We start from the raw sequence: 27,994 nt of genomic DNA on the forward strand, positions 1-27,994 counted from the left end.
TTTCCACGGATCAGCTTGTCTCGGTCTCATTATTATTGTGTTGCATCATGACATACATCCACACTATACTTAAATAACTTAGCAATATTTCATGATGTTTTACCAGCAAGATTGATCTGTTAGAATATCACATTTTTAATTCAGGAAGATGGACAAGCAAGACTTGCATTATACCAAAGGCAGGTAGGCTACAGGTAGGGATTAGGGATGCAGCCAGAGGATGATGATGTAGGCCTACAGCAAGCGGTTAAAGTTAGCCCAACTAAGTAATCATTAATGAATTACATTTTCTACATTATCATTCTGTCACTGCATGACAATGCACATTTGTTATAGGTCACCGTTGTGATGTATTGACTTTTAAACCATTGAAGTAATTAATAAAGACTTTCAATATAATAGAAAGCCTTTAATTAACTTTAAGGCAACCGTTTTTGATTCTACTGTAATTGTATAGAACAAGAAGGCCCGCACACTGTTAAAGCTTCCAATTCACCGCTTTATTGACAACGTTTCCATCTGGAATGGATCTTCGTCAGACCTTCGGTTTCGGATTGAAACGTTGTCAATAAAGGGGCGGCAGGTAGCCTAGTGGTTAGAGTAGTAACCGAAACCGGACTAGTAACCGAAAGGTTGCAAGATCAAATCCCCGAGCTGACAATTTGTCGTTCTGCCCCTGCACAAGGCAGTTAACCCACTGTTCCTAGGCTTTCATTGAAAATAAGAATTTGTTCTTAACTGACTTGCCTAATTATTAGTAAAAAACTTATTATATATTTATATTGTTCTCTGTCGTAAATGACGTTGACTTTCGCCAACTGATCGAGCACCTCGAGCCCCGGTACACACTACCAAGTAGGCGCTATTTTTCAGATGTTGCTCTACCGGAGTTACACAATACAGTGATCCCTCGCCACTTCGCGTTCACTTATCGCGGATTCGCTATTTCGCGGATTTTCATAATGCATTTTTTTTTTTTTTTGTGCATTGTGCTCTGCATTCTTGATTCGCTAAAAACTCACTCCCGCTTCTTGTATCAAAACATGCTACGAATTGTGCTATCATTTTGTCGTCTCGTGCAGTTATGTGTACGTACATAAAACAGCTTGGCAAATTTACATTAAGTTGGCCAAATTATCTTGTAATTTCGAACATCTCCTAAACCCATAATCGTACGAAACGGCCTACACGTGAGTCACTGTATTTGTATACATGTAATAGTTGCTATTGTAAAAAAAAAAAAAAGTTTTCTATTTCGCGGATTTCACTTATCGCGGGTCATTTTCGATACGTAACCCCCGCATAAAACGAGGGATTACTGTATTGTTGAAATGCACATCCATGTGCTACTTGCTATGGGTGTCACTGCTATCACGACTGACATTTGGACCAGCGATGTCAGCCCCTCTGACAGCACAGTGGGTCGACGAGGATTTCATACTGAGGAAAGCGGTACTGCATGCTCAAGAATGTGCTGGTTCTCATACCGCTGCTGCCATTTCAATGGCATTTGAGAACATGTTTGAAACTTGGAAACATGAACACATTCCTAGCGCCATTCAAACAACTGACTCGACATAAGCTCATCAACTGCGTCTGCAGCAGACGTGATACCCTCTGTCATGGCATTGAAACGCCTGCTCAACAAAACTGCCGACACAGACTGTGSGGTTAAAACTTACAAAAGTACTCTACTAGCGGCTGTGAACAAGCGATTTGGTGGCATTCTTAAAAAAAAAAATGTAAATGTAATTCTCTCTGAGCCTTTTTACTGTGTCGGCACCATGATCGATGCTAGGTACAAGTACTACTACTTCGATGCAGACAAGAAACAGGGTTTACGTGAAATGTTACGGACACAGCTGGACAAGATGGAAACGGACACGGTGACAGTGCGCACCGAGGAAGAGGACCCACGACAGAAGAGGCCACGGACAGACAGAGCTGAAACTTCACTGCTTGACATGTATGATGAAATCTGGTTGAGAATGAAACGACTGAACAAATGAACAACGAAACAGCACCGCAAGTAAGGAAAATAAATAAGTTTTGATTACTGATTATAGGGACATACGCAAATGCCAACAAAAGAACTTTTTTGGTGTGTGTGTGTTTCAACTATTTAACTGTACTAGAATGCTTAAAAGGCCGCTAAAATTTTAAATATCGGTTATCGGTATGGGGTTTTTTTTGGCAAGGAAAATATTGGATATTGGTATCGGCCAAAAATGTCATATCGGTACATCCCAAAGTTCTCAGTGTTTATTATGATTTTAGTGGCAAAGCAGAATAAAGAAATCTAAATATGAGGTAAACCCAGCTGCCTGTTCAGGGCCAGAACGACAGATTTCTACCTTGTCAGCTCAGGGTTTTGAACTTGCAACCTTTTGGTTACTAGTCCAACGCTCTAACCACTAGGCTACCGTGCCCCCCCCCGTTGATGTTGTTGTTGTTGTTGTTGTTGTTATTATTATTATTATTATTATTATTATTATTATTATTATTATTAATAATAATAATCATAATATTTGAGTTCTCAGTGTGTATTATGTGTATGATTTCAGTGGGAAAGCAGAATAAAGAAATCTAAATATGAGAAAATCCCAGCAGAACCCCAAGTCCAATGGATATATCCTCTGTCATGTTGATGTTAATGTGTTGCTCTCCGTATCCATAGCCAGAATTATTTTGCAGTGCATGGTGAACAAACAGGTTTCCTGTTATATTCATCAGAGATGTAGGGAGGGTAAAGTCTGTGAATCCCCCAAAAATAGTGATGATTAACAAAACATGCACACGACAGTATTCATACCTTGGTTTTTGTGCTGAATGTAAATGAAAAAAACTTTTGATAATGGTTTACATACCTTGTCCATAATGTAGAGGCCTATGGGATATTCATTGAAGAGGCAAGGGAGGACGATGGTAAATGTGATCTGCATAACATACCAATTGACATACCTTTTGTATACCTGCAGACACAGACACAAAAGTGATCAGTTCGGTCATCTGCACCCAATACAGATAGCCTTCAACATATTCTTATAACATACATATTCTTACCTCTTTGTTGATTGATATCCATTGAATTGTGCCCATTTTCTGTTTCAGAAAGATTTGCACAAATATGAAAAGATGTTATCATCATAAAACAATTTACATTTAGATCATACAAGGGACCTTAAATTGAGGAGAACTTTACATTTTCCAGTTAAGTGCCTGAACCAGCTGTCCTTTCAAATTCAAATGTTTCAGTTGGGCATTTAGGTTCCAGCAAGAACCCCCACCAACTAAGGATGTTCCTCTGTGAACCCCACCTCCTATGGGGTTCTTGGAAGAACCTTTTGGGGGCCATTTTCAGTGCCAAGAACCCTACGGTTCTTCAAAGAACTTTAAGGATCTTAGAAGAACCCTTGTTGAACCCCTAATTTTTAGAGTGCACAACGTAATTTGAATATTGGAAGCTTCTCATTACCATAAAGACACACCACAAGACAATATGCTCAAAAAATGTATAGACAAGTCTGTCAGCGAACATTTCTAAAAACCTGTTTTTGCTTTTTCTTTACGGGGTATTTTGTTTAGATTGATGAGGGGGGGAAACTATTTAATTCATTTTAGAATAAGGCTGTAACTGAACAAAATGTGGGGTAAATCAAGTGGTCTAAATTCATGAAATCATCAACATGTATTGATCACATCTTTACTAATGCTGCAGAAGTTTGCTTGAAAGCAGTGTCCAAATCCATAGGATGTAGTGATCACAATATAATAGCCATATCTAGGAAAACCAAAGTTCCTAAGGCTGGACCTAATATAGTGTATAAGAGGTCATACATTAAGTTTTGTAGTGATTCCTATGTTATTGATGTAAAGAATATCTGTTGGTCCGTGGTGAGTAATGAGGAGCAAACACGTTGCACTTGACACATTCATGAAATTGCTTATTCCAGTTACTAATAATCATGCACCCATTAAGAAAATGATTGTAAAAACTGTTAAATCCCCTTGGATTGATGAGGAATTGAAAAACTGTATGTTTGAGAGGGATAAGGCAAAAGGAATGGCAAATAAGTCTGGCTACACAACCGATTGGAAAATGTATTGCAATTTGAGAAATCATGTGACTAAACTTAATAAAAAGAAGAAGAAACTACACTATGAAACAAAGATAAATGAAGTAAATAATGATTGTAAATATGCTTTGGAGCACCTTAAATTACATTTTGGGAAAAAAGGCAAACTCAGCTCCATCATTCATTGAATCAGATGGCTCATTCATCACAAAGCCCACTGATATTGCCAACTACTTTAATTATTTTTTCATTGGCAAGATTAGCAAACTCAGGGATGACATGCCAGCAACAAATGCTGACTTTACACATCCAAGTATATCTGACCAAATTATAAAAGACAAGCATTGTAATTTAGAATTCCGTAAAGTTAGAGTTCAGAAAAAGTGATTGTTGTCTATCAACAATTAAAAGGCACCGGGGTCTGACAACTTGGATGGAAAATTACTGAGGATAATAGCGGATGATATTGCCACTCCTATTTGCCAAATGTTAAATTTAAGCCTACTAGAATGTGTGTGCCCCCAGGCTTGGAGGGAAGCAAAAGTCATTCCGCTACACTTAACAAAGAGTTGCAGTTAGTTTCAGAGTGGGTGGCAAGGAATAAATTTGTCCTAAATATTTCTAAAACTAAAAGCATTGTATTTGGGACAAATCATTCACTAAACCTGAACTAAATCTAGTAATAAATAATGTGGAAATTGAGCAAGTTGAGATGACTATACTGCTTGGAGTAACCCTGGATTGTAAACTGTCATGTTCAAAACATATTGATACAACAGTAGGTAGGATGGGGAGAAGTCTGTCCACGATAAAGCGCTGCTCTGCCTTCTTAACAACACTATCAACAAGGCAGGTCCTACAGGCCCTGGTTTTGTCACACCTGGACTACTGTTTAGTCGTGTGGTCAGGTGCCACAAAAAAAGGACTTAGGAAAATTGCAATTGGCTCAGAACAGGGCAGCACAGCTGGCCCTTGGATGTACACAGAGAGCTAATATTAATAATATGCATGTCAATCTCTCCTGGCTCAAAGTGGAGGAAAGATTGACTTCATCACTGCTTGTATTTATGAGAGGTATTGACATGTTGAATGCACCGAGCTGTCCGTTTAAACTACTAGCACACAGCTCAGACACCCATGCATACCCCACAAGACATGCCACAAGAGGTCTCTTCACAGTCCAGAAATGACTATGGGAGGCACTCAGTACTACATAGAGCCATGACTACATGGAACTCTATTCCACATCAGGTAACTCATGCCAGCAGTAAGATTTGATTTAAAAAACACCTTATGGAACAGAGGGGACTGTGAAGCAACACAAACATAGGCACATACACACACGATAACATACGCACTATATACACACACGTACACATGGACTTTGTACTGTAGATATGTGGTAGTTGTGGAGTAGGGGTCTGAGGGCACACAGTGTGTTGTGAAATCTGTGAATGTATTGTAATGTTTTTACAATTGTATAAACTGCCTTAATTTTGCTGGATCCCAGGAAGAGTAGCTGCTGCCTTGATAGCAGCTAATGGGGATCCATAATAAATACAAATACTTCAGGAGCTCAGAGCATGCCTGGCATAAGCATGCATTTGTTGTCTACTTGTGTGCCGCTATCTATAGCCCCTTGCTTTAGATCTGGTTATGGAGTTAATATTTTCATAAAGAAACTAATAAAACACGGCTAAACACTGCTCTGTACCGGTACCCCCTGTATATAGCCTCCACATTGACTCTGTACCGGTACCCCCTGTATATAGCCTCCACATTGACTCTGTACCGGTACCCCCTGTATATTGCCTCAATTGCTCGTACGGTACCGCCTGTATATAGGCCTCCAGATGACTTCTGTACCGGTCCCGCATGCCTGTTATAGCCTCCACATTTGAGCCTCTGTACGGTATCGATATACCACATTGATCTTGTACCCGTAGTTTTATTAGCTCCACATTGACTTCTGTAACGGTATCCCCCTTTAATAGCCTGGCAATTGTCTGTATCGGTACCTCCCTGTATGGTAGCCTCACATTGACTCTAGTAGCCGGTACCGTGGCACACTGTATATACCGGACACATTGACTTGTACGTACTTCCTGTAATTAGCCTCCACATTGAGACTCTGTATGCGAACAAGCACCGTTTATAGCGTCCACATTGATCTGCTAGGTTCTAGCTGTTATAGTGACTGCCACATTGACTTGTAGCCGGATACCCGTAATATAGCCTCCACATTGGACTCTGTAGGCCGGTACAGTGACCTGTTATAAGCTCACAATTGACTTGTACGGTAATGGTTTCTCCGTGATATAGCCTCAAGATTGAACTGCTGTAACGGTCCGACCCTGTTCATTGCCTCAAATTGACTCTGAGTACTCGGTACAAGCCTGTTAATAGCTTCCACATTGACGTCTGTATGGGTACCAACCCAACCCGGACCCTGTATAAATCAAGCCTAGCAATTGATTGATTTCTGATCACCAGGTACGAAAAAACGCAAAATCGATATAGTACATCCAATGTGAAAAACAAAGTATTTGATCACACATTGACTCTGTAACGTCCCTCCTGTATATAGCTCCACATTGACTCTTGTACATGGACTGTATTAGCCTCCACATTGACTCTGTCCGGTACCTGTATATAGCTCACATTGACTCTGTACCGGACTCGGCTCCTGTATTAGCCTCCAATTGACTCTGTAACGTATCCCAATCCTGTATATAGCGTCCATGACTGTGGACCGCCTTATACTGCCTACAGCTCGCGACCCCCGTTATATGCCTCGTATTCAGTATTTACTACTGCTCATTAATTATCTGTTACTTTTATTTATATGTAGAATTTATTTTTTTACACTGTATTTTCTTAGGTGGACCCATATTTTTTTTCTTTAACTGCATTGGTTGGTTAAGGGCTTGTTATGTACGACATTATTTCTGTAAGGTTACAGACTGTTGTTTCGGACGCACGTGCAAATCATATTTATTTGATTAATACTGTATCAATATTTGTGGTCTTCCACACCATTCCCAGAATAATAATTTTGACAGACACAATGGAACAAAAGAGTTATCTGTCAGAATTATTAATTGGACTAACGATGTTGTTTGCTATTTGAAAAAAGATCAATTGCACGTATCTTTTTTGTAGTTACGTTTTGCTTATTTCAATATATATATGAAATTATTTTGTAAATTGCTTGATAGAGTTATTCATCATCTTTGTTTTTTACATGATAGTCTCTGCCTGTTTATGCAGTGTCCAAGTCTAAGACCCATGTGTTTGTGAGAAGGAGCCAGATTTCCGTTCTTGGATGTCCATGGAGTTATGTCAAGTAAAGAGAACTGTGAAAGGTTGATATTTGAGTGGAACCGTTGTAACCATACTAGTACCAATGTAGTACATACTGCCAGTAGAATCCGATGACTAGAAGTTCCAAGTCTTCCAACATAACGGCGGCAATCTGGAAGCGAGTTTATTAAGAGGGAAGACGTTCTTCTTCTGCGAGAACTACTGAAGGAGTTACAGTGATGTTATCTGCAGCAGTGAGTGCGGACAGAACCAAAGATATTGCAAAGTAAAATCAGTTACAAGTAGGATTTCTTCTGTTCTCCTGTTTTTCTGTTACGTGAAGCTATATAGGAATAAATCCGTTTATTCAAGATCTGTGAATTAAACCATGTTGTCTAACTTGTTTTTAGAGAGAGTTGAGCCTCCAGTACCTGATGAATCTCTTCTCCTTCTCAATGGCACCAATCTGTACGTGACAGTGACATCAGAGGTCAGAAAACTCTCTGTCACGCTCAGCCTGAAACAACAGCACCTGCTTCTAGAGTGGGAGAGTAGAGTGATGGGGCTGAGACCTCACTGTCCCCCTGCTCTCATGTCTATGTGCCAGGGGGTTCCATCTCTGTGAACACAGCAACCAAGTCAAAGCTGGTGCAAACGCTACCAGGATCGAAACTATTTGGTATATATATCTGGTAAGACATGCATGTGCGCAACTAAACTAGACTAGGTTTATATGCTATGTGACTTGATTTGATTTGCTGTATACCAGGACAATGAGTGAGGAGACCACTACAAGTGTGATGTACTTGTCATCATCATCATCATTTTAGTTGGATTAGGGGGCCGTGCCCGTGATTTGTCTAGGCTTAATAGACAAAGTAAAAGTTCGCTATGTTTTGCTATAGCAGATCACTCTTAGTACACTCACTTCATTATCGTAAGAAAACTATTGTGAATACTGTAGGCTGTAATGATTTCACATTATTTATATATACTCATAGCAACTCTGAAGATCTAACTTTTAAATGTTTTTGTGGTTGATTTCTAGGTGGCATAGAGGATATTATAAACACAGATTATGCTACAGTTGGGGTAAGATATTTAACATCACTGATACTGTGTCACTGTTGATAAAAACATTTACCAAAGTTGTTAGTGGAAGACCATTAATTTGGAATTTAGGTTAAATAATATTAATTTCATGCTTCTATTGTAGAGCATTGACCAGCCAGATCCCTTCTATTATACCTGGGTCATATGTTCATCCTGGAGTCGTTAATACATTTCTATTCTCCAGATTCAAGCAGGTGGTGAAGAGCAGGCGTCTCCAGGTCCAACAACACCCACCATCTACAGTATGGTGGGACTACCTCAACCCCAGCCTGTGAACCACCAGCCTTTGCCTGTGGACCTCCCCATGACCTCCATGCCTGAGAGTTTATATGCTGTGGTGGGGAAAAAGACTAGCAAACAATAATCAGGATTTGTAGGCCCGGGATTCTATTCAATCACACTTTGTCGGCTATGCAACTGTTAGAGTCGATGTCCGCTCCTCGCAGAAATGGAATTAACATAATACAAATCCTTTTTTTGGCTTTGTCTCAATCCACCGTCGATTATTGTCCTACCACATCTGGGGTGAAAGGTGGCAGAGCAACAGCAGTGTTTGTCAGACCATGAGACATCCCGAAAATCGGTCTTCTCACGAAAACGTCTGTAGTGTCCGACCCCACAAGCATCACGGGACTCGTCTGAAGTCGGTACTGTTGATCTGCCAACTTCTATCTGTAGCGTCCAATCAGTTTGGGCTATATACTACTATAATATGACCCCTCTAAGGCAAGGTTCTTACAAACATTACATGTCGGTTGTGTTGCTCTAGGATGCCCAGAAGCCTCACAAGACTCGTCTGAAGGTAGCACGGTACCATTTAAAAAAAAAAATGAATGGAAGAATACACTGAGGTTGGAGTTTAGCACATAGGACGCACCGATTGGTGCCACCTTGTTAGTAATTCTGTGTAACACCTGTGCTGGTTGCCGTCTCGTTAGTGGGAAGGTGTTTCACCTATGCTGGCCCATGTACTATTTAAGAGTGGCTGGCCCAGTGCTCCATTTGTCTTGATAGATGTGGAGGGTTAACACCTTCAGTTGACGCGCCCCGTTTTGATTTCTAGATAAACAATATTTTACCTGATTTTGTTTTGCTTCTCGGCTTTAAGTTTGGTGTGGATTTTTCTTTTGTTAGCCTCTGAGTGGGTGAATTTAGTGGGTGCTCATGGTGGGTGCCTTTTAGGTCCCAGTTGTTGTTGCTATGCAACTTTCAGTGGACACCCCCATGAGTGTCTTTTAAAATCCCTCCTTGGTTGGTGGTCAGTGACTTTGTTTGTTCCCCCTTCTGTTTGAGCGACATTTTTTGTTTTCTTACTGGAAAATGTAACAAAATGGGGGCTTGTCTGGGATTTTCTTTCCCCTGAGTATGGTAGTCGCTCTAGTCACCTACTCTGAAGCTCTGCTTTGCCCAGATAATTGCGTGTTCAAAATACACTTTTGTGGTAGGGTGTCTGTCACTGACATTCACCCTGAGGGTTTATAAGATTGGTATAAACATTTTGAAAGTTGCATAAAAACATAGGCTAATAACATTAAAATAAAGCCATGGACTAAGTTGGAAGCATTTGTTAAAATCTTTACGTGGCAGATACTTTATAAATGTACAGAGGTCAATCTGCTCATCATCTCAAAGCATTACGACATCAAGGTGGCATCTGGTGATCCAAAAGCAGTCGTTAAAGAGTTGATCATTACTGCTTTGGTAGAGGAGGAAATCCTTCTGGAGAGGGAGGATGATGAAGAGATGGAGGATGATGAAAAGGGTCCTACAGATGGTAGAGTACACCCCAGAGAGGGAGGATGATGAAAAGGGTCCTACAGATGGTAGAGTACACCCCAGAGAGGGGGAATGATGAAAAGGGTTCTACAGATGGTAGAGTACACCCCAGAGAGGGGGGATGATGAAAAGGGTCATACAGATGGTAGAGTACACCCCAGAGAGGGAGGATGATGAAAAGGGTCATACAGATGGTAGAGTACACCCCAGAGACATGCAACTGAGAGAGGTAGAACTAAAGGCAAAATGGGAACAACAGAAATTTGAGCACATGAAAGGGAAAGAGAACGTGAGGAGAGGTTGGAGCAACAGAAATTAGTTAGAGCACAGGGAAAGACAAGATGAGTGTACAGTCAAACAACAATGTGCAGCCAGACAAGAACTAGAAGACCGTGCGCATAAAATTTGATTAAAAGAGATGGCGCTGGAAGCGCGACAAAGGGAGATAGATCAGAAAGCACTCTGTCAGGCTATCCTGCACCCTCAACAGAGTTTGATCTTGGTCGGAACAACCGACTTGTACCACCTTTCAATGATAAAACTGGGGGACAAAAATGCAATTTCAGAATGTAAGGGGGACATGTCCCGTCCCCCCCTCCCAGTGAAAGTTGCACCCCTGCCTATAGGCCTAGTTCGATTCCGGCCCTCGACATTCTCACACAAATAACTTACTTCCCGATTGACTTTATGTAGTTTACACATTTCAAGTGTAGACAGTCCAGGGTTGTTTTAACTCTGATCTTGATAAGAAATGGCCATACCAGACACTTTAGGATAACATAAACAGGAAACAAATAAAATAATGACAGTTAGTAGGCTACACCAACATTATTCCATTCATACAAAATGTTGGGTAAATTTCCACAGTAGATTTGCCATTTTTAACAAGGAGATGTTTTTATTTATATTGTATGGAATGCTTGTCACATAGATAAATCGCACTCGTTACTCTGAACGGACTACATAGACAATACCAACCAGAGGGTTGTAAGGGGTGCGAACTGGCGGCAGAGAAGTCAGACGCAGGAGAGAAATAACTGTTTCCAACGGCGCAGTTTATTAACAAAACCCACCGGAAAACAGAATAATAAAATAAATGGGTACATAACCCAACGCACACCAGGACAGACGTGCACAAGCACTTACAACAAACAATCACCGACAAGGACATGAGGGGGAACAGAGGGTTAAATACACAACATGTAATTGATGGGATTGGAACCAGGTGTGATGGAAGACAAGACAAAACCAATGGAAAATGAAGAGGATCAGCGATGGCTAGAAGTCGGTGACTTTGACCGCCGAACGCTGCACAAACAAGGAGAGGGAAAGCTGTGCGGGTGAATGTAGTATTAATTGATGGTTTAACGTGACATCAGCTGGCGACAATAAGGATGCAGCCTTTTAGGTGTAACGGATGTGAAATGGCTAGCTAGTTAGCGGGTACGCGCTAGTAGCATTTCAATCAGTTACGTCACTTGCTCTGAAACCTAGAAGTAGTGTTTCTCCTTGCTCTGCAAGGGCCGCGGCTTTTGTGGAGCGATGGGTAACGACGCTTCGTGGGTGTCAGTTGTTGATGTGTGCAGAGGGTCCCTGGTTCGCACCCGTGTCGGGGCGAGGGGGCGGTTTAAAGTTATACTGTTACATAGGCAGGATGTCAAAATTGTCTCACCTCAATCCCATTTAGATACATGCTATCCGGGAACCTTGGGCATCCCTACCCCATTGAAGTTGAACTTTAAAATGGTTAGGTAAGGTTTATGGTTAAGGCTAGGTTTAGGCTGTGAACCAACCCATGTTTCATTTTCCATGGAGGCTATCCATTAACACCTTGCAGCTCAACGGAAATTGAAAAATTATCTGAATTAATGGCAGACCGAAGTCCCCATAACATTTTTTCCCAGAAGTATAAGGAACAACTTTGCGAAATGTAAAGTTTATTTATTCCTCAAATGACTTTCATTGAGTAACTGCTGTTTATCAGCCCATTGCCATGCTAGCTAGCTAACACTTCGGAGGCGACAGCTAAACAAACTAATCGAAGTTTCAGCAATGTGACAATTGTGAAGACCCGGACATTTTTTTTAATCAAAAATTTATGAACTTGCTAGCCAGCTAATGAGATGTAGCAAATATTTTTGTTCATATTTGTTCTCCGAGACTAAAGTGGGCACCTGATTGCATTTCACTTCCTTGGCTTGGCAGGAGAGAACAGTCCTGCTCGACTCGTTTGGAAGCAAGACATTTTAACAATATCTGATGAAAAACAGGAAATGCAGCAAGCTCTGTTCTGTTCAATCTAGGCTTGCTAGCCAGCCAAGTTATTTGTGCATTCTGTTGACTCTGTTTTGCTAGCTAGCTGCAAGCTGTGTCTGTTTACCTTGCTCATGTTAGCTAACTTTCTCTTGACACTTTCCCTTCCATATTGTGCTGCACCAACATTGGGGTTGGTGTTACTAGTTAAAATTAGAGGCTGTTATTCTATTCTTACTGTAAACAACTTGACCAAGCTTAAAAACATGTGAAACTGTTAACCAAATAATTGCACATTAAAAAAGGTAGTTGTGGCTTCAACAACTTGAACCAGCAATGAAATTTGAGCACTGAGGTTAATTTCTCCCCCCTTGTCTCTCTGTCTGTTCCAAGTTGAAGGACATCCCACCCTGACACCTTGCCAGTGGCAATAGGTGTAAATCTTGGAGGGGCAAACAAAAAAAGTGGTGATGCATGCCACAACACAACACTAAACAACACATTAATTGCACTATAACGGTGACAAATAGTACCCACAAACTGTTAGTGCCTACATAAAGCTGTCCCAACAGCAGTCCCAACATCTTACCACTGCTACACCTGGCTATCAGCGGAGCTTTGTCTGGCAGCGAAACAGTTCAATCATCCTCATTTACTGCCTTTAAAAAAAACATAAGCTGATATGGCTGACTTGCTTAAACAAATGTGGTTTCTAATGACAATTGAGATGTACAAACTATGGCATAAGGGGAAGACAAGCGGATGAGGCAATCCGTAATTTCGATTAAGACATTAATGAGCGAGCTAGGACGGACGTAGTCAATATGACTATTAGTTTAGCGCTTTTGAAATGTACAGCGACAGAATTCAGAACATGGGCCGTTCTAACAGTGTTCTCCCTGTACACCAAGTCAGAACCGTAGGTTAAATAAAGCAGACAATGGAAAGCTCTTACAATATTCGATGATTACATTTCTCTAAAACAGGTTATAGGCTACATGTGCACCACCAAGTTAGAACAGTAGGAAAAATTAAGAGGGGTAAATAGACCAAATTAGGCACATGGCCTACTAACATCTTACTACACAACATTCACTTTCTTAGGTACACTATACAGTTGAAGTCGGAAGTTTACATACACTTAGGTTGGAGTCATTAAAACTCGTTTTTCAACCACTCCACAAATTTCTTGTAAACAAACTATAGTTTTACCAAGTTGGTTAGGGCATCTACTTTGTGCATGACACAAGTAATTTTTCCAACAATTGTTTACAGACAGATTATTTCACTTATAATTCACTGTATCACAATTCCAGTGGGTCAGAAGTTGTCTAAGTTGACTCTGCCTTTAAACAGCTTGGAAAATTCCAGAAAATTATGTCATGGCTTTGGAAGCTTCTGATAGGTTAATTTACATAATTTGAGTCAATTGGAGGTGTATCTGTGGATATATTTCAAGGCCTACCTTCAAACTCAGTGCTTCTTTGCTTGACATCATCGGGAAATCAAAAGAAATCAGCCAAGACCTCAGAAAAAAGTCTGGTTCATCCTTGGCAGCAATTTCCAAACGCCTGAAGGTACCACGTTCATCTGTACAAACAATAGTACGAAAGTACACTGCTCAAAAAAATAAAGGGAACACTTAAACAACACAATGTAACTCCAAGTCAATCACACTTCTGTGAAATCAAACTGTCCACTTAGGAAGGAACACTGATTGACAATAAATTCCACATGCTGTTGTGCAAATGGAATAGACAAAAGGTGGAAATTATAGGCAATTAGCAAGACACCCCCAATAAAGGAGTGATTCTGCAGGTGGTGACCACAGACCCACTTCCATGCTTCCTGGCTGATGTTTTGGTCACTTTTGAATGCTGGCGGTGCTTTCACTCTAGTGGTAGCATGAGCCGGAGTCTACAACCCACACAAGTGGCTCAGGTAGTGCACTCTCCCAGGATGGCACATCAATGCGAGCTGTGGCAAGAAGGTTTGCTGTGTCTGTCAGCGTAGTGTCCAGAGCATGGAGGCGCTACCAGGAGACAGGCCAGTACATCAGGAGACGTGGAGGAGGCCGTAGGAGGGCAACAACCCAGCAGCAGGACCGCTACCTCCGCCTTTGTGCAAGGAGGAGCACTGCCAGACTCTGCAAAATGACCTCCAGCAGGCCACAAATGTGCATGTGTCAGCATATGGTCTCACAAGGGCTTTGAGGATCTCATCTCGGTATCTAATGGCAGTCAGGCTACCTCTGGCGAGCACATGGAGGGCTGTGCGGCCCCACAAAGAAATGCCACCCCACACCATGACTGACCCACCGCCAAACCGGTCATGCTGGAGGATGTTGCAGGCAGCAGAACGTTCTCCACGGCATCTCCAGACTCTGTCCCGTCTGTCACATGTGCTCAGTGTGAACCTGCTTTCATCTGTGAAGAGCACAGGGCGCCAGTGGCGAATTTGCCAATCTTGGTGTTCTCTGGCAAATGCCAAACGTCCTGCACGGTGTTGGGCTGTAAGCACAACCCCCACCTGTGGACGTCGGGCCCTCATAACACCCTCATGGAGTCTGTTTCTGACCGTTTGAGCAGACACATGCACATGTGTGGCCTGCTGGAGGTCATTTTGCAGGGCTCTGGCAGTGCTCCTCCTTGCACAAAGGCGGACGTAGCGGTCCTGCTGCTGGGTTGTTGCCCTCCTGCGGCCTCCTCCACGTCTCCTGATGTACTCGCCTGTCCTCTGGTAGCGCCTCCATGCTCTGGACACTACGCTGACAGACACAGCAAACCTTCTTGCCACAGCTCGCATTGATGTGCCATCCTGGATGAGCTGCACTACCTGAGCCACCTTGTGTGGGTTGTAGACTCCGTCTCATGCTACCACTAGAGTGAAAGCACCGCCAGCATTCAAARGTGACCAAAACATCAGCCAGGAAGCATAGGAACTGTGGTCTGTGGTCACCACCTGCAGAATCACTCCTTTATTGGGGGTGTCTTGCTAATTGCCTATAATTTCCACCTTTTGTCTATTCCATTTGCACAACAGCATGTGAAATTTATTGTCAATCAGTGTTCCTTCCTAAGTGGACAGTTTGACTTCACAGAAGTGTGATTGACTTGGAGTTACATTGTGTTGTTTAAGTGTTCCCTTTATTTTTGTTTAGCAGTGTATAAACACCATGGGACCACGCAGCAGTCATACCGCTAAGGAAGGAGAAAGTATCTATATCCACAGTAAAACGAGTCCTATATCGACATAACCTGAAAGGCCGCCCAGCAAGGAAGAAGCCACTGCTCCAAATCCGCCATAAAAAAGCCAGACTACGGTTTGCAACTGCACATGGGGACAAAGATAGTACTTTTTGGAGATATGTCCTCTGCTCTGATGAAACAAAAATAGAACAGATTGACCATAATGACCATCATTATGTTAGGAGGAAAAAGGGGGAGGCTTGGACACAATGCAAGTTGTCCGGGTAGCCATTTGATTAGATGTTCAGGAGTCTTATGGCTTGGGGGTAAAAGCTGTTGAGAAGCCTTTTGGTCTTAGACTTGGCACTCCGGTACCGCTTGCCATGCGGTAGCAGAGAGAACAGTCTATGACTGGGGTGACTGTGGTCTTTGACCCTTTTTAGGGCCTTTCTCTGACACCGCCTGGTATAGAGGTCCAGGATGGCAGGCAGGTTGGCCCCAGTGATGTACTGGGCCGTACGCACTACCCTCTGTAGTGCCTTGCTGTCGGAGGCCTAGCAGTTGCCGTACCAGGCAGTGATGCAACCAGTCAGGATGCTCTCAATGTTGCAGCTGTAGAACCTTTTGAGGATCTGAGGACTCATGCCAAATCTTTTTAGTTTCCTGAGGGGGAATAGGCTTTGTCGTGCCATCTTCACAACTGTCTTGGTGTGTTTGGACCATTCTAGTTTGTTGGTGATGTGGACACCAAGGACCGTGAAGCTCTCAACCTGCTCCACCTCAGCCCCGTCGTCCTCCTTTTCCTGTAGTCCACGATCATCTCCTTTGTCTTGATTACATTGAGGGATAGGTTGTTGTTCTGGCACCACCCGGCCAGGTCTCTGACCTCCTCCCTATAGGCGGTCTCGATGTTGTTGGTGATCAGGCCCACCACTGTTGCGTCATCTGCAAACTTAATGATGGTGTTGGAGTCGTGCCTGGCCATGCAGTTGTGGGTGAACAGGGAGTACAGGAGGGGGCTGAGCACGCACCCCTGAGGGGCTCCATTGCCCGTCAGGAAGTCCAGGATCCAGTTGCAGAGGGAGGTGTTTAGTCCCAGGATCCTAAGCTTAGTGATGAGCTTTGAGGGCACTATGGTGTTGAAAGCTGAGCTGTAGTAAATGAATAGCATTCTCACATAGGTGTTCCTTTTGTCCAGGTTGGAAAGGACAGTGTGGAGTGCAATATAGATTGCATCATCTGTGGATCTGTTTGAGCGGTATGCAAATTGGAGTGGGTCTAGGGTTTGTGGGATAATGGTGTTCATGTGAGCCATTACCAGCCTTGCAAAGCACTTCATGGCTATGGAAGTGAGTGCTACGGATCTGTAGTCATTTAGGCAGGTTACCTTAGTGTTCTTGGGCACAGGGACTATGGTGGTCTGCTTGAAACATGTTGGTATTACAGACTCAATCAGAGACGTGTTGAAAATATCAGTGAAGACACCTGCCAGTTGGTCAGCACATGCCGGGAGCACTTGTCCTGGTAATCCGTCTGGCCCAGCGGCCTTTTGAGTGTTGACCTGTTTAAAGGTGTTACTCACGTTGGCTATGGAGAGCGGGATCACACAGTCGTACGGAACAGCTGATGCTCTCATGCATGGCTCAGTGTTGCTTGCCTGGAAGCGAGCATAGAGGTGATTTAGCTCGTGTCACTGGGCAGCTCGCGGCTGGGCTTCCCTTTGTAGTCTGTAATATTTTGCAGGCCCTGCCACATCCGACGAGCGTCGGAGCCGGTGTAGTACTATTCAATCGTAGTCCTGTATTGACGCTTTGCCTGTTTGATGGCAGGATAGCAGGATAGCAGGATTTCTTATAAGCTTCCGGGTTAGAGTCCCGCACCTTGAAAGCGGCAACTCTACCGTTTAGCTCAGTGCGAATGTTGCCTGTAATCCATGGCTTCTGTTTGGGGTATGTAAAGTCATTGTCACTGTCTGTGGCGGTGCCATCATCATAATTGTCCTGATTTGGGGAAAGCTAAATAAACATACTCTTACTGCTCCTACTGCAGGATTACCCAGTAATTTACAGTAATATTAATGTTAAGTAAACTATGTGGAAACTGTTGATTTCAGGATGTGATGATTTCACAGTATTTACATAGCGACTCTGAAGATCAAATTTGTACATATTTGTTTGATTGTTATGTGGTTGATTTTATAGGATATGCTATGGTGTGGAAAACGACTAACAGACAATCAGAACATTTTACGTCATCTTACTCTCTTTAGGGAGCAGACTTTGCGAGCTTTGTCAATCGAGCTTTCTCAATCAATAGATACAATTTTCACTTCTACTGCAACAATTCATCTTGTGCTAACGGCAGTGCACCAAGACAGTAGCAACATCAAACCCCTTTAGTAAAGACCGACATGCATAACTAGCTGCCCAGCTTGTAAGTAAAATAGTCTAGCAGCATCCATAAGAATGAATCATTTTCCATCATCCTACTTCTCCTTTTTATAATAGAATTGCCCAGTGCTAGCCACACTCTACCACCTCCACCATTCTCAAAGTGATGGAGTTTGGCTATAACACTAACCACACTCCATTGTCTCCACTAAATTCAAAGTGATCGAGTGTTTATATACAGTGGTGTAAAGTACTTAAAGTAAGAATACTTTTAAGTACTACTTAAGTTGTTTTTTGGGGGGTATCTGTACTTTTATATTTTTGACCACTTACTTTCACTCCACTACATTCCTAAAGAAGTATTTTTTTACTCCATACATTTTCCCTGACACCCAAAAGTACTCGTTACATTTTGAATGCTCATGCAGGACAGCAATATGGCCAAATTCATGCACCTATCAATATAACGCATTGTCATCCTTACTGCCTTCCAACTGGCTGACTTACTAAACACAAATAATGTGTTTTTAAATTATGTCTAAGTGTTGGCGTGTGTGCCCTTATCTGTCCGTAATGTTAAACTATATATACATTTGCCCGGATGGTTTGCTTAATATCAGGAATTTGATGTATCGCATTTACTTTTACTATGACAGTTGAGTACTTTTTCCACCACTGTACTTAAATACATTTAAAACCAAATATTTTTACACTTTTACTCAAGTAGTATTTAACTGGATGAGACCAGCCTCCACCTGTGGACCTCGACATGAACCCCATGACCCCCATGAACCCCATGCCAGAAAGTGTATATGCCACGGTGGGGAAAACAACTAACAGACAATAATCAGGAATTTTAACATCTTACTCTCTTTAGGAAGCTAATTTTGGGGGCCCTAAGCGAGCTTTGTCGATCAATAGATGAAATGTTCACTTCTGAACAGCTACTGCAACAATTAATCTTGTGCTAACAGCAGTAGCGGCATCAAACACCTTTCGTAAAGACCGACATGCATAACTAGCTCCCCAGCTTGTAAGTATGGGCCAATTCTTTCAGTCTGTCATGGAAAGAGCAGTTGCCATTGATGTTTTGAACACTCAGTGTATAGTCTTGTGGGTGTGCATATAAACTCAGCTTCACAGATCTTCATTGTAAAGGGTTTAAACACTGTTGCCTATGCTTGTTTAATGAACCATAAACAATTAATGAACATGCATCTGTGGAACGGTCGTTAAGACAGTAACAGCTTACAGACGGTAGGCAAGTAAGGTCACAATTATGAAAACCTTAGGACACTAAAGAGGCCTTTGTACTGAATCTGAAAAACACCAAAAGAAAGATGCCCAGGGTCCCTGCTCATCTGTGTGAATGTGCCTTAGGCATGCTGCAAGGAGGCATGAGGACTGCAGATGTAGCCAGGGCAATAAATTGCAATGTCTGTACTGTGAGACACCTAAGACAGCGCTACAGGGAGACAGGACAGACAGGTGATCGTCCTCGCAGTGGCAGACCACGTGAAATAACACCTGCACAGGATCGGTACATCCGAACATCACACCTGCGGGACAAGTACAGGATTGCAAAAACAACTGCAAGCGTTACACCAGGAATGCACAATCCCTCCATCAGTGCTCAGACTGTCCGCAATAGGCTGAGAGAGGCTGGACTGAGGGCTTGTAGGCCTGTTGTAAGCCAGGTCCTCACCAGACATCACCGGCAACAACGTCGACTATGGGCACAAACCCACCGTCGCTGGACTGGCAAAAAGTGCTCTTCATTGACGAGTCGCGGTTTTGTCTTACATGGGGTGATGGTCGGATTCGCGTTTATCGTCGAATGAATGAGCGTTACACCAAGGCCTGTACTCTGGAGCGGGATCGATTTGGAGGTGGAGGGTCCGTCATGGTCTGGGGCCATGTGTCACAGCATCATCAGACTGAGCTTGTTGTCATTGCAGGCAATCTCAACGCTGTGCGTAACAGGGAAGACATCCTCCTCCCTCATGTGGTACATTTCCTGCAGGCTCATCCTGACCTGACCCTCCAGCATGACAATGTCACCAGCCTTACTGCTCGTTCTGTGTGTGATTTCCTGCAAGATAGGAATGTCAGTGTTCTGCTATGGCCAGCGAAGAGCCCGGATCCCAATCCCATTGAGCACGCCTGGGACCTGTTGGATCGGAGGGTGAGAGCTAGGGCCATTCCCCCCAGAAATGCCTTTTATTTATTTTTTAAATATTTTTTTTATTTCACCTTTATTTAACCAGGTAGGCTAGCTGAGAACAAGTTCTCATTTGCAACTGCGACCTGGCCAAGATTAAAGCATAGCAATTTGACACATACAACAACACAGAGTTACACATGGAATAAACAAAACATACAGTCAATAAAACAGTAGAAAAATAAGTCTATATACAATGTAAGAAAATGAGGTGAGATAAGGGAGGTAAAGGCAAAAAAAGGCCATGGTGGCGAGGTATATACGATATCGCAAGTAAAACACTGGTAGATTTGCAGTGGAAGAATGTGAAAAGTAGAAATAATGGGGTGCAAAGGAGCAAAATAAATAAATAAATACAGTAGGGGAAGAGGTAGTTGTTTGGGCTAAATTATAGATGGGCTATGTACAGGTGCAGTAATCTGTGAGCTGCTCTGACAGCTGGTGCTTAAAGCTAGTGAGGGAGATAAGTGTTTCCAGCTTCAGAGATTTTTGCAGTTTGTTCCATTCATTGGCATCAGAGAACTGAAAGAAAAGACGACCAAAGGAGGAATTGGCTTTGGGGGTGACTTGTGAGATATACCTGCTGGAGCGCATGCTATGAGTGGGTGCTGCTATGGTGACCAGTGAGCTGAGATAAGGTGGGGCTTTGCCTAGCAGAGACTTGTAGATAACCTGTAGCCAGTGGGTTTGGCTACTAGTATGAAGCGAGGACCAACCAACGAGAGCGTACAGGTCGGAATGGTGGGTAGTGTATGGGGCTTTGGTGACAAAACGGATGGCACTGTGATAGACTGCATACAGTTTGTTGAGTAGAGTGTTGGAGGCTATTTTATAGATGACATCACCGAAGTCGAGGATCGGTAGGATGGTCAGTTTTACGAGGGTATGTTTGGCAGCATGAGTGAAGGATGCTTTGTTGCGATATAGGAAGCCGATTCTAGATTTAATTTTGGATTGGAGATGCTTAATGTGAGTCTGGAAGGAGAGTTTAAAGTCTAACCAGACACCTAGGTGTTTGTAGTTGTCCACGTATTTTAAGTCAGAGCACGTATTCTAAGGCGAGCAGGTGCGGGCAGTGATCGGCTGAATAGCATGCATTTAGTCTTACTTGCGTTTAAGAGCAGTTGGAGGCCACGGAAGAGTCTTGGTGGAAGAGTGGGGTAACATCTCACAGCAAGAACTGGCAAATCTGGTGCAGTCCATGAGTAGGAGATGCACTGCAGTACTTAATGCAATTGGTGGCCACACCAGATACTTACTGTTACTTTTGATTTTGACCCCCCCCCCCCCCCCCCTCCCTTTGTTCAGGGACACATTATTCCATTTCTGTTAGTCACATGTCTGTGGAACTTGTTCAGTTTATGTCTCAGTTGTTGAATCTTGTTATGTTCATACAAATATTTACACATGTTAAGTTTGCTGAAAATACACGCAGTTGACAGTGAGAGGACATTTCATTTTTTGCTGAGTTTCTGTCGACTACGTGTGACTCTTATGACTAAAAAGGCTTCATGCATAGCGTTTTACCAATAATAGGTTAATATCCAAAGCCACATCTCTTCACACACATATCTTCACATGTCTCTCAAGTGCTGACACTCATCCAGCCCTGACACATCTCTTTCAACTCAGTTTACCCGACAGGAAGTTCCCCAACACTAACTTGACACATGAAAACCATGGTTACCACCAGAGGCAGAAATAGAAGTGTGTACTTGTAAGAGTCACTGGGAGTGTGTCCCAAATGGCACCCTATTCCCTATGTAGTGCACTACCTTTAACCACAACCCGAAGGACCCTGTTCAAAAGTAGGGCACTAAATAGGGAATAGGGTGCTATTTAAGTCTAAAGGCTCTCTGGTTTAAGACAGAGCTGTGACCTACAACATAGAAAAGACCTAGAACGCATCTTTCTGCTACCGTTGATTCCTCCAAAATAGCTCTCCTTGATTACCTAGAACAATATTATTTCCTATAAATGAAAGCATTTCGCTACACCCGCAATAACATCTGCTAAAAGTGTATGTGACAATACAAAATGTGCTTACAGCCACAAAAACAAACCGACTAAAGAGACAAATCATCCAAAATCGTTATATCACAATCATATACAATCACATATAATATGAATAGAAAGCCTTTCCTTCATTGTTAAAGTGCTTTTAGTAAGTTTAAAATCACAATTCTATATTCAATCCAGTAATGAGTGCTACAAAAGTTCCTAAGTTGCTAAGCTACTTAATGAATTGCTAACTGCGGTCCTCTGTATCAACAATAACAGATACATCTGTGCAGACAATGCAGACGGACACCTATACACAGCAACGTAAATTAGCATCTTCTCCTGTCTTCTTCATTTCCAGTCAAAGACCAGTGCTTTAGCTAGCATATTCTACAGTACATTGGCACAACAATAACAAAATCATCATCATGAAATCTATAGTGTTACATATGTATATGTTTTGAAAGTGTATGGACGGACAGATGTCCAGCACACTGAGTGAAGCTGGTCCAGAAGAAAGATTAATGTACATCTCAAATGGCACCCTATTCCCTATAAAGTGCACTACTTTTGACCAGGGCCCATGGAGCTCTATAAAGGGAATTGGATGCGATTTGGGACACAGCGGAAGCTATGTACCAAAATCATGTAAATTAACAACAAGTAATGAATTCATCATTTGAATAGTTGTAGTAAACGGTAACAGACCCTGTTTAGAATCCAGTGTATGCCAGACCTGGGTTCAAAAACAATTTAACTTTTTAGGGATAGGCATTTTCACTTTGGATGCATGCCCAGAGTGAACTGCCTCCTACTCTGTCCCAGATGCTAATATATGCATATTATTATTACTATTGGATAGAAAACACTCTGAAGTTTCTACAACTGTTTGAATTATGTCTGTGAGTATAACAGAACTCAAATGGCAGGAAAACTTCCAAACAGGAAGTGGGAATTCTGAGGCTGGTTGTTTTTCAACTCATCGCCTATTCAAATCCCAGGAAGATATGGATTTGTTTGCACTTCCTACGCCTTCCACTAGATGTCAACAGTCGGTAGAACGTTGAATGAAGTTTATACTGTGATGTGGAGCCGGATGGAAACTGTTTGAGTCAGTGGTCTGGCAGATTGCCAGTTCCTGGTCATGCGCATTCCACGTGATGTCGCCTTGTGTTCCATTACTTCAACAGACACGAATGAATGCTCCGGTTGGAACGTTATTGGATATATATGATAACAACATCCTGAAGATTGATTCTCTACTTAGTTTGACAAGTTTATTCGACCTGTGATATAACTTTTTGAAGTTTTCGTCCGACGTTATGCGTGACTTGCACGAGCGTTTGGATATGTGTACTAAACGCGCTAGCAAAAGTAGCTACTTGGACATAAATAATTGACATTATCAAACAAAACAACAATTTATTGTCGAACTAGGATTCCTGGGAGTGCATTCTGATGAAGATCATCAAAGGTAAGGGAATATTTATGATGTAATTTCGTATTTCTGTTGACTCCAACATGGCGGAGAAATTTTGTTTTTATCTGAGCGCCGTCTCAGATTATTGCATGGTGTGCTTTTTCCGTAAAGTTTTTTTAAAATCTGACACAGCGGTTGCATTAAGAACAAGTGTATCTTTAATTCTATGTAAAACATGTATCTTTCATCAAAGTGTATGATGAGTATTTCTGTTATTAGATGTGGCTCTGCAATTTCTCCAGATATTTTGGAGGCATTTCTGAACATGGCGCCAATGTAAACTAAGATTTTTGGATATAAATATGCACATTATCGAACAAAAAATACTTGTATTGTGTAACATGATGTCCTATGAGTGTCATTTGATGAAGATCATCAAAGGTTAGTGATTAATTTTATCTCTATTTCTGTTTTTGTGACTCCTATCTTTGGCTGGGAAAATGGCTGTGTTTTTTGAACTTGGTGGTGATCTAACATTGTGTTTTTGCTGTAAAGCATTTTTTAAATCGGACATGATGGGTAGATTAACAAGATGTTTATCTTTCATTTGCTGTATTGAACTTGTTAATGTGTGAAAGTTACATATTTAAAAAATATATTTTTGAATTTCCCGCGCTGCCTTTTCAGCGGAATGTTGTGGGGGGGGTTCCGCTAGCGGAATGTGTGTCCTATAAAGGTTAAAATCTTTCAAATACATTTGAGCATTCGCTTGAGTCTGCCTGAAGTGCCAAATGGGCAGAGTTTACCAATGTCGGGACTATTCTATTGGTTCCATTAAGACAGGAAAGATCAATCAAGCACAGATTAAGTATTTGAGATTATTTCAAATAGTATTTGAACCCAGGTCTGCTGTTTGTGTCTGTGTGTAGGCTCTCAGACATTGTTGATGCGGACACTGACTCTGACCCTCCCTCACCCTTCCTCTCTTCTCTCCATGTAACTCTGCTCTAATCGGATCTTCTATGGATCAGTGTCACCTCACTCCCACCACCTCCTCCGTTGCCATGGTAATTCTGTGGGCAGGACGTTTTGAAGAGGGGCATGGTCTTGGTCTTGGCCACTTCGTCAAAGAAAAGTGATGTCGGCCATGTCTTTCCTGTGGGGGACTCGTACCCCCACAGGATCTCATCAGGCAGGTAGGAGGTTTGCACCTGGTAGGTGACAGAGGTGGGCACCACCGTGGCGCTCATGATCACCAGCAACTCAGTCTGTCCATCCCCAACCTGGGGAGGGAGGGAAAAGAGTGTTTCAGGACAGGAAAAAGCCCTGACACACACTTCTAGGTTGCATTCCAACTAGCACCCTATTTCTTATGCAGTACACTACGTTTGACCCTGACCCTGGTTAAAAGTAGTGCACTATAAAGGGAACAGCCCTAACCAGGTGTAGCGTACCCTTGGCAGCCCAGGTCCTGAGCGGGCTGCTGCCGTCTATGATGTGATAGAAGGTGAGGGGGAGTATGAGGAAGGGGCTGTCGCTGGACGTGTCCACCTGGAAGGGAACGTTCCGCTGGTCCAGACGCACCGTCTCCCCCTCCGTATGAGACGTCTGGAGCAGCTTCCCTGTCACATTCACTAGGGGGTCACGGTGGGACTGCGTCCCAATTGGCTCCCTATTGTCCTCAAGGGGAAATTTGTCTGGGACATTCAAAAGTTCTCGGGCACCAATGAAGTTAATCCTAATTACAGGAGAATGTTTTGCTCGTAGTTGGTTGGTAAGAACCTGATGGCAAATGACACAAAAAGACTACGTCTGGCAAGTAAGCACACACACACACACACACACACACACACACACACACACACACACACACACACACACACACACACACACACACAGACACACAGACACACACACACAGTTGAGCAGTAAGTCTCCATCCTCTCACCCAGCAGATCTCCATGCACGAACACCACCAGATACCACAGAATCCCGAACAGGAACCACGCCCCCGTGAAGGTAAGCCTGAGGAGGAAGAACTTCTAGTGCCACTGCATATCCAGGAAGGTCGTCCAGAGGTCGCACATGTACAGGGCCGACCGGCCGCTGATGTGCTCAATTAGTACATTACTGCGTCCATCCTTAGACAGAACACGCCTCCTCAGAGTCCCGCCCCCGCCGGCGCACTCTGCGGGGCTGCCGCCCCCCAATAGGGGCTTTAGAACGTCTGTCTGTATCTGGAAGTGACACACCTTCTGAGGGGAGGAGCTTCGGGAAGAAGGAGTGTAGTAGATGTCATCTGTCAGTAAAACAGGAAGGAAGGAGAGAGAGATTAGGCAACGACGTTGCCACAGTAACAAGGCATGAAATATTAACTGTGGACAAGGTTTGAGCATCCTGTAGTAAAGATGATTGCCAGTTAAACTATTAAAGATTACAAGAGCAACAAAAGAGCATTGCAATGAATTACCATTTAGAAGGTTGAGGTTAGGGACATGGTTGGCTCTGCAAGTCACTCATGATAAAACAAGAGACTAGAGGTTCAATGGTCAAACACAAAGGGCTGCCTTCAATCAAAACCGGTTACCAGGTGTGCGTCAGTGGAGGCTGGTGAGAGGAAGATGGCTCATAATAATGGCTGAAATGGAGTCAGTGGAATGGTATCTAAAACATCAAAGACGTGGTTTCCATGTCGTTGATACCGCTCCATTGACTCCATTCCAGCCATTATTATGAGCCGTCCTCCCCTCAGCAGCCTCTACTTGTGCGTCCCAAATGGCACCCTATGCACTCTAGGCCCTGGTCAAGGTAGGGCACTATATAGGGAATTGGGTGTCATTTGGGACAAAGGCAAAGAGTCTTGCACACTGACATTCTGACTTGCTTCCACAAAGCACGTAGACCAGAAGTTGAGCAAGGCAAAGCGAAGAGGTAGAGAAGATGATAAAACAATTAGAAATCTGAAATTAAAGGGAATCTGGACCTATTAAATGAAGGGAAATACTCTGCTAAAACAAAGAGTTTATTTAGAATACTTTTTTTTTTAAAGACGCGACTGTACTGTTGATTCCAACAAGAAGGACTTTCAGTGGACAAAGAGTGAACTTCTATCTAGAAACAGGATATGGTGATAAGAGTTAGCAAGGAAGGCCAACATTCACTTACTGGTTTCCGTGCACTTTTCAAACCTTCCCTTCTTGAACTGAAGAGGGGATTCCTCAACTCATAGAAGAAAGTTTAATAAAACATTTTCTTCTTTATTGTTAAAACCAACATGTTTAAAATGGCCCATAGCCTTCATCGGGGTTTTACAGATAGAAAAATGAAGGTTTTTATTGGCCTTCACTTTAATGCTGCTCTTTATCTTATTCTGAATGTGTTATTTAACACGCTGTTTACCCCAATATGTGTATAATTGATGTTACCAGGCAGGGACTAGTCTACTGCAACAGTATAGTAATAAGACCACTGACAAAACACACAATGTTCTTTCCTCTACACAGTACCTAAACTAATGCACATACACACGACATAGAACACAACACACACGCACAACGCACACCCACACACACAAAGTGAGGTAAAAAGTAAACACAGAAATAGCTCTGCTACAATGCAGAGTTCCAATGAGTGTTCATTACACATCTCTGGTTATGAAACTCCTTCAAAATTACAATGACAGTATTGAAAATGTTCTCTGTGTCCCTGTCTTCACTCTCTCCCTCACTCTCACACGCGCTCTCTCTTTCTCGTCCTCCCGTTCTGTCTGAATGTGCGCAAACCATCTACGCAAACCATCAAGATAACAGATTATTAATAAAAACTTCACCGAAAGAAGAAGTGTACACGTAACCGACCAGTACCTTTCCAGTAGGATGCATTCCGTCTCCATGACAACACATCTACTCTTGTACGGTGGTACTATTACAGTAATATCAACTGAATCAAAACTTTTCTCCCTCTAAACTACAAAGGCATCTCTCTCTCTCTCTCTCTACAAATGGCTTTATTGGCATGGGAAACATGTTTACATTGCCCAAGCAAGTGAAATAGATAATGTGATGATTTAGTTGATAACTTTAATAGCAAATTAAGGGCAACCATTGATGCCATAGCTCCGGTAAAGATGGAAAAGGACACATCCAAACAGAGAGCGCCTTGGAGGAGTGAGGAAACTAATCAATTAAACAGAAATTGCAGAAAGGCAGAGTGGAAGTGGAGAAAGTCAAAGTTGCAACTTGGCATATATAACA

General features: G+C 42.6%; 1 protein-coding gene and 1 pseudogene across 1 annotated transcript in view; one reads left to right on the top strand and one right to left on the bottom strand.

The window, feature by feature from the left end:
- The first annotated feature begins 8,740 nt into the window (after positions 1-8,740).
- The window catches only part of LOC112069547 (purine nucleoside phosphorylase), a 36,172-nt gene continuing 16,918 nt past the window's right edge, over positions 8,741-27,994 (top strand). Inside the window, exon 1 of the mRNA XM_024136887.2 lies at positions 8,741-8,829. Coding sequence (XP_023992655.1) covers positions 8,822-8,829 — 8 coding nt within the window. The 5' untranslated portion in view covers positions 8,741-8,821. The remainder of the gene's footprint in view (positions 8,830-27,994) is intronic.
- Positions 24,485-25,704, bottom strand: LOC112069552 (ATP-sensitive inward rectifier potassium channel 10-like; annotated as a pseudogene).

Source organism: Salvelinus sp. IW2-2015, unplaced genomic scaffold (genome assembly GCF_002910315.2).
Source record: "Salvelinus sp. IW2-2015 unplaced genomic scaffold, ASM291031v2 Un_scaffold1046, whole genome shotgun sequence".
Classification (NCBI taxonomy): domain Eukaryota; kingdom Metazoa; phylum Chordata; class Actinopteri; order Salmoniformes; family Salmonidae; genus Salvelinus; species Salvelinus sp. IW2-2015.